Source organism: Propithecus coquereli, unplaced genomic scaffold, assembly GCF_000956105.1.
Source record: "Propithecus coquereli isolate 6110/MARCELLA unplaced genomic scaffold, Pcoq_1.0 Scaffold140, whole genome shotgun sequence".
NCBI lineage: Eukaryota > Metazoa > Chordata > Mammalia > Primates > Indriidae > Propithecus > Propithecus coquereli.
This window is the reverse complement of record NW_012138303.1, coordinates 1,211,684-1,219,674: the sequence shown is the minus strand read 5'-3', so window position 1 is coordinate 1,219,674 and position 7,991 is coordinate 1,211,684. Positions and strand designations below refer to the sequence as shown.

General features: G+C 44.5%; 1 protein-coding gene across 2 annotated transcripts in view; it reads left to right on the top strand.

Annotated features, from left to right (window-relative positions):
- PBX1 (pre-B-cell leukemia homeobox 1) overlaps window positions 1–7,991 on the top strand; it is a 291,506-nt gene that overhangs the window by 239,690 nt on the left and 43,825 nt on the right. For both annotated transcript variants that reach the window (XM_012639595.1, XM_012639596.1), the window contains exon 4: window positions 3,339–3,529. In XM_012639595.1, the coding sequence (XP_012495049.1) occupies window positions 3,339–3,529 (191 nt within the window). The remainder of the gene's footprint in view (window positions 1–3,338; window positions 3,530–7,991) is intronic.

Below are 7,991 nucleotides of genomic sequence, written 5' to 3'. Positions count from 1 at the left end.
ATCCCGGTTACTTTGGTTGATGAGCTAGGCAGCCAAAGCCTATCTCATCCTTGGATTTCAATCCAATCCATCTCCTCGAAGGAGTCAGGGAAGAGGATGGTTTACGTGGAGTGCAAGATATAAACTCAAACCATATGTGAGATTTTCAAGAAGACTTCTCTTTAGTTCTCTGCTCTCAGAAAGACCCTTGCCCTGGAACCTGGAAAGTCTCCTTTTAGGAATCCCTCTGCCCCATGGGGCAGCCTGAACTCCAGTAAGTGACTCTCCATAGGACAGACTCCAGAAGAGTCTCCTCTGTCGCAGCAACCTGCAGCCTGTGAGGATTTTTTTCCATTAATGGCCGTAACCCAAATACTCAGCATTGCTGTGAACGCCTGGCCTAACGGAAGCCACCTGGGGTCTGCAGGTGCCAAGCTGGGAGGAAGTGAGGATGCGGTGTGGGCTGCTCAGATACTGGGAGAGTCTGGGTCATTATGTTCTGTCCATCTCACACGGACTTGGAATCTTCTCTGCTCTCTGGTGTGTGTTCCAGAGCAGCTGTTTAGCAGCTGCTTCGCTCCACCTCAGCAGTGGGTGAAATGACTCCACTGTCTGTTTATTGCAGAGCAGAAAGGGCCCCGGGATAAAATGCCCTGAATAAACATCAGATATTGTGAGTATTTTTATTCACTGTAATGAAGCACATTATTATTAGCCGAGCACTGTGGCTTCCCAGCTGAGAGCTGGTGCGCTTGACAATACCTCCTCACAGCCAGCCCCTCCTCCCTGTGAGCCCAGACAGGGTGGGGAGACTGCATCCCAGCGGGATGTTGTGTTTCCCTAGAACGATGGTCAGGATGCTTGCTATGTGCCTAACCCTCCACCCTCCATCCTGCGGCCTCACAATTTCAGCCAACTCACTGCCAAGTTTTGTTTCCCTCTCTTTGTTGTACAGTTCCCAGGGCTGGGTTGAATAGGGAATAAGCTTCTAGTACAGATCTTGTGACTATGTAGCACTTTTCTAAGTGGAGAGCAAAATGCTCTATGGACCTATCTTCTGTGGGTTTGCCTCCAGGGAACGCCTGCCGAGTGGAAAGGAGGTATTTATTACCACCTGTATTTTCACCAAGAAGGAAACTGAAGCCTGGAGAAGTTTACCCGATTATCAACATACCCAAATAGGTTGTATTTCTAAGATAATCTGTGTTTTGAAGAGATAATTATGACACACATTTGTAGGGCCAGACACACATGAAGTGACTCGTTTCGTCCTTACCACACCCTATGCGCTGGGTATTGTCATCCCCATTTCACAGAGAAGGAAAATGAGGCACAGATAGGTTAAGTGACTTTCAAAGGTCCCACAGCGGAAAGAGTCCCAGAGGCAGGATCTTCACCCAGGCAGGCTGTGCGCTCACTCAGCCCGCTTTGCTGAGTTCACGCAAGCAATTTGCTCGATCCACAGGTCATAGCACAAGAGCATGGGTGCTGTCAGCCTTGCTAAAGGGTTAGGAATGACTGAGTCCACTCTCAGGTGAATAAAATGAGGCGCTGAGTAGGGAAAGGATTTGGCCAAATACACACGGAGGCAGGATCACAAATCGGGCCTCCCACCACCCGTTTAGACACAGCCCAGTGGATGCCTTAGATAAGTGATCAGTAAACGTGTACCGTTGTTATTGTTACTGTATTATTGACACGTATGAAGGGCTTTGCTCTATTAAAACAACAGCAATACAGTGTTATCAATAATGAGCGTGTTTCTGCTGTTAGTTAATGTTAAGCTGGAGCCCTTTGAGGCCTTAGTTCTTCAACTCTCAAAGCATCATCTTGCCTTTTTCTTGCAGATCTGACACAGTTTTACAGCATTACTGTGAGCTCATTTGTAAATAGATGTTTTGTTGAATGCCCAGCTAAGGAAACCAGACTGCAGATGCTTAGTGGCTAAAACAGAGGGCAGGAGTTTTCAGAGGAGCAAGTTTAGGCTCTGGGAAAGGACCAGAGGCCCTAGCCTGGAATGCAAAGAATTCAGGCCTTGCCTCGGCCTCTTCTTGTTTGCTCTGTGCCGTTGGAAAAGTCCCCTCACCGCTCTGAGCCACAGTCTTCCCGACTATAAAATAGGGAGGTGGGGAAATGTGATCTCCTGCTTTCCTTCCAGAGCTGATGGTATGTTGGGCTGAGAGTTTTTATTCTTGCAGGGATCGTTCCTGAATCCTTTAAGTCAGTGGTCCCCAACCTTTTTGGCACCAGGGACCAGTTTCATGGAAGACAGTTTTTCCACAGACTGGGGGATGTGAGGGGATGGTTTCAGGGTGATTCAAGCCCATCACATTTATTGTGCAGTCAAAGCTCTCTGCTAATGATAATCTATATTTGCAGCTGCTCCCCAGTGCTAGCATCACCGCCTCAGCTCCACCTCAGATCGTCAGGCATTCGATTCTCACAAGGAGCGCACAACCTACATCCCCCGCATGCGCAGTTTGTAGTAGGGTTCGTGCTCCTATGAGAATTTAATGCTGCTGATCTGACAGGAGGCGGAGCTTGTGTGATGATGCGAGCGATGGGGAGTGGCTGTAAATACAGATGAAGCTTTGCTCATTTTCCCACTGCTCACCTCCTGCTGTGCGGCCTGGTTCTTGACAGGCCACAGACTGGTACCAGTCTATGGCCCAGGGTTGGGGACTGCAGCTCTAAATCATGTTTTGAAGCTGTTTCTCTGAGGCCCCTGGAGACAGATTCCCTTTGTGTTATAGCCATAGTGGATCTTTAGAAGGCCAGCACAAGAAGGGTTCTTATAATAAAAGTAGAAATAGAAATAGATTGGTGAGAAATCTCCCAGAAGAGTTATCAAAGCTTTTAATTCCATGATCCCACTTAAATTCTTTTGGCTCTTTATGCATCCCAAAATTGAATGTTTGGAAGCTCTCCTGTGCCAGAGATAATGAAATGAGCAAGGCAGAAGGCTCATGGTATATTTGATCCCAAACTCCGTTTGGCTGCTTGGCTGTTAGTTTTGGGGCAAAGGGTGGTGAAGTATGTTTTATACTAGGATTCGTATTCTTACCTTTCATTATAGTAAAATCACGGAAAAAATCATTAAGAAAAAAATGATTAGGAATTTTTTTCCCCTTAAAAAAATCAACATCATGGCCAAAACTAAGGGCCACCAGGGCTGAGGGGGTTTTCTAGGTAGTCATTTATTCCACCCTTCTGATATGACAAAATATCACAAACTCTCCTAGTTTTCTTTATTTGCACAAGTCTCTAGAAAAGCCCACCCAGCCTTCCGTCCCAGACCTGGTGCGTGCTGAGGCTCGGACCCTGCATAACCCCATGCGTGTGCTGTCCTACCATTCCAGGCCTGCAACGAGTTCACCACTCACGTGATGAATCTCCTGCGAGAGCAGAGCCGGACCCGGCCCATCTCCCCGAAGGAGATCGAGCGGATGGTGAGCATCATCCACCGCAAGTTCAGCTCCATCCAGATGCAGCTCAAGCAGAGCACGTGCGAGGCCGTCATGATCCTGCGTTCCCGGTTTCTGGATGCGCGGTGAGTCACGCACGGCGCTGGAGTTCATGGGCTGGCCCTCTCCAGGGGCTCCCGTTTCACCCCATCAATGCCAGGCCAAGCAGTAGCCTGAGGACGGTTCTCAGGTCTGGGAAAGGAGGGCTACGAGGCTGGGTAGGCCGTTGGTGTCACACAGAACCAGGGAAATATGTGCTCAGAGGAGATGATTTTTATTTCCACTGCTACTCCCTCTGGGTGGGCAGAAAGGCAGACTTAGCTACATTAAAAGAGCAGGCAGGATTTTTTTTGTTTTGTTTTCCTAGTACTGGGTACCTCTCTTATATATCTCATAGCTATAGGCCTGTAGTCATCTTATCAGCACACTGCAGTGACATATGTCCAAGAAAGTCACCTCTATATCCTTAAATGTTGGGGTCTTTCCTACACTATGTGTAGGCAGAGAAAGTACTCAATTCAATTCAAGAAATATTTATCAGGAGATTACCATGTGCCACACTCGGGCATAAGTTTTAGGAGTGCAGAGATGAATAAGACATGGTACTTTGGGCGTAGAGGGGCAAGGAGGTGGTCTAAAATGGGCCCAGTTAATTTGACGTTTTCTATCTGGCATTGCTGTTCATGCCCTTACTTGTGAGTTCAAAGCATTCAGTTGAAGAAAAGCATGGGTAGGAAGGTCCTTTAGAAAAAGGCAAGAACTAAGACCAGATAACAAGCAGTCAGTTCCTAATTCCCCTACTCTCTAGACCAGTGGATTTGCATGAATCCCTTGGACTCCTTTTGCTTCTTTTACCCCGCCTGCAGGATGGTGATAATCCTATCTTTCACCCACTCTGGAAGAATATTTTGATAATTGATCTAGCAAATACAATTATTGAGTGTGGGTATGATTTGCCATCTATAGTTTGTCTTAAATTAGTCATCTATGAATTCAGATATCATTCACATTTCAATTTTTAAAAATAACCCCAAAATATGATTTTTATTATTAGAACACTAGCTATGTGAGGGTCAGTGTACCATTTCACAGTCTACAGTTTTGTTTCTTTTCAGTCAGACAAAAACATCTGCCATCCCTCTTGAATTTTTTCACCCCTGAAATCAGGTTTTATTCAACTGTCCTACCTGCATTTTTCCCCCCTCTTGCTCTTCACAACTGTGGTCTTTACAGATCGTGGACCTCTTTGCAACTGCCTGGCCTCTTCTCCTACACTCCCCCTTTTATTCAGTGTGTTTTTTGTTGCATGGAATACAAAATGAGAATACCAGCAGCAAATTGTGTCTCTGGGCCAACAGAATTCCATAGAGTAAGTTAAGAGAAAGTAAAAATGGAGAGTTTTTCCCAGCTGGGCATAGTGATGGAGTGGGAGTAGGCAAAGTCACCCTAAAGCAGGACTCTCTGTGCAGCCCTCTCCCCCATGGCCTGCTGCCAGCGTGGCTTCTTTAATGCAGCCTGTTCCACAAAGTACAAGTGACTGGTGGCCTCTGTCTGGGTCCCTCCTCTGTGCTGCAGCCACTGCCATGCTGCATGTGTTACTTACATCCCCATGGTAACCCCTAGTTAAAATGCTGGAGTTGGTATTTATGTTGGCAGATACTGAAAAAAGGAAAAGTTGGGTCCAGACTGGGTTCTTTTCAAGAAACAAATCTGAGAGAAGGGAGGAGCAGAATCATTGTCTCATTGGATATCTTCTCGCAGTAATTCTACTGTGCCCAGTTGAAGGTCAGACTCTAAAAGACACAAAACTAGGCGAGCTTTGTACACAGTTCCTTTCACTTCCACCAGCCTTTGCCTAGATTGTTCCAGTAGGCACCAGAAGGACAATCATGTTCAGATGGGGTCTTTTTCTTGCTTTGGTTACAACGTTTGAATCATTGCCTCTGAGCCCAGATTCAAAACTAAAACAACTAACCTATTGTCATGGTTATTATCATTTTATTTGGGGGGTATATTTATTATCAGTGAAAGACCATAACCCCAAATGCCAGCCCAAGGCTGAGCAAATGGCTTTCCCAGCTGAAAAATAAATGTTTTCTGGACTTACTGATTAGGGAATTCACATCAGTATCTCCAGTGTCTCTATAATTTGGAGAGCCAGCTAAGCAAACCTTAGTGAGAGAGACATACTCACTGCTGATATTCACATGCTACTCTAAACCGTGCTTCTGATGGGCAGGACCTCATCAGAAAGAAAGATTTCATGGAAGACAAATAAAATACAAAGACGACTTGATTTAGTAATAGGATTAGTCTTTGTAATGTAATAGGTGTATAGAATTGTTATGGAACACTCATTGTATTAGCTCTGTAGTGCTGTGTAGCAGATTACCACAAATTGAGCAGCTTAAAACAACACAAGTTATTATCTCACAGTTTGTGTCGGTCAGGGGTCTGGGCATGGCTTAGCTGGATCCTCTGCTGTAGTCTCAACAAAGCTGCAATCAAGCTACATGCTGAGGCTGTGGTCTCATCGGAGGCTCAGGGTCCTCTTCCAAGCTCATTCTGTTGTTGGCAGAATTCAATTCTTTGTAATTGTAGGACTGAGAGCCTTACTTAGCTCCTAGAGGCCATTCTTGCTCAGAGGCAGTTCGCAACTTGGCCGCTTGCATTCTTCCTGAAAGCCAACAAGAGAAACTCTCCATTTTAAGGCTTTAACTGAATCTCCCTTTTCATTTCCTCAAAGTCAGCTGATTAGTAACTTAATCATAGGAGTGACATCCGCCATATTTACTGTCCCATCCACTCAAGGGGAAGGTATGTGTACTGGGGTCTGGGACCTTGGGATTCTGTCTGCTACACTCTTCAACTGAGCGCTGGGCACAGGTTTGTCCCACCCAGGTCATGTCTTTTCTCTCATCCTTACATTGACTTCACTGTGCTGGGAAAGTATAACTTAACAATTGTATTCATTTGTTCATTCATTCAACTTTTACCATGCCACACCAGGTACAAAGCATTGTGCCATACAACTGGTAAGTTTATTGTTAGGACCATAAATCATGTTTTTTCTTAGAGAGAGAGAACTTAGGAACCCTCTAATTGATTTTCAAGCAATAAATTTAACTTTCTTTTTCTATAACATTTTGCTAGAAATAACAATAGTAACATGAACAGGTGATTAGAAGTACACCTCTGCATTTTGCCCCGTAGATGGGATCACATAAAATGAATTACCAGAGAGGAAAGGACGTGCAACAAGGTCTAATCACACTGGCACCCTATTTAGACTTATTTACTCATCTAGTTGACCTCCTACTATCTGCCAGATGCCACATTAGCCACCGGAATGACGAAGATGAAAAAATGCAAATAAATGTGGGTCGTACCCTTATGGAGCTCATAATCTCGTGGGATAAACAGACACCATTGCAACTAAACTTCACACTGCATGTTACCCATTGAGTTCATCTACCACCTAACGCTGCATCTGAAGTGGGGAGGATCGGGGGCGGGGGGCAAGACTGCGTCTCAGAGGAGCAGGATGTTTGCCAAATAGAAGGAATAACATGAGGGAAATAAAACAACATAATTAGACTTCACTGAGCATTATTTACTCAAGTGCTTACTATACGTTAGACACAGGGTTTCAAATATGAGCGGGACATGGCCCCCAGCCTTGAGGAGTTTGCTGTTTAGTTGGGGAGACGTATGTAAACTTGTGGCAAGTTCTGTGGCAGGGAAACCTACAGGGTGGTGAGGGGAGGCACAGGAGCATGAAAGCCACGAGTCTTTGGGGAACGCAGACGCATGTGATGTGGCTAGATGAAATTATGCACAGCGTATGTTGGATTGAGGGGAAATGAGGCACTAGGGATAGGATAGATCCACTGAAAAACCTTTATGTACCAGTGATTTTGAATTGATTAAGCAGCAGAAACCCTCAGAGCTGTTTAAGTGGGGAGTGTGGGAAATTACTACCTAAATTCTAAAATTGCACTGGATTCAAATTCTGGCTACAACCGTGATGACCCTTGTGACCCTGGATAAGTGGCTTATTCTCCCAAAGGCTTAGTCTTCTTATCTGCAAAATGGGAATAATCTGTAAACAGGGATAAATAAGATAATATAAAAAACAAACTTAGTATAGTGTCTAGCACGTAATATTCACACCCTAATTCAGCTATCATAATAATAAGAATTACTATATTATATAGTACTATTATTATATGTTGCATTATTATTAATATTTACATTATTATTCAATTGTATAATGATTAGTGACATGGTTAGATCTATGGTGTAGAAAAGTTACTTGAGAGTCTCATGAGGATGAGCCGAATTAGCGAAGAGGTAAGGTAAAGAACCACTGTTGAGGCCCGTGCTCCCCAACCTGGAACAATGCAGAATAAGTATGAAACAGCTTTCGCATTTTATGTAAATATTCAGAGGAAAATATTTTTACTGGAAGATAAACATTGCTATATTATGCAGTAGACCAAAGCAGGAGGTTTCAAAGACATTTCATGCTTTTTTTTTTTTTTTTTT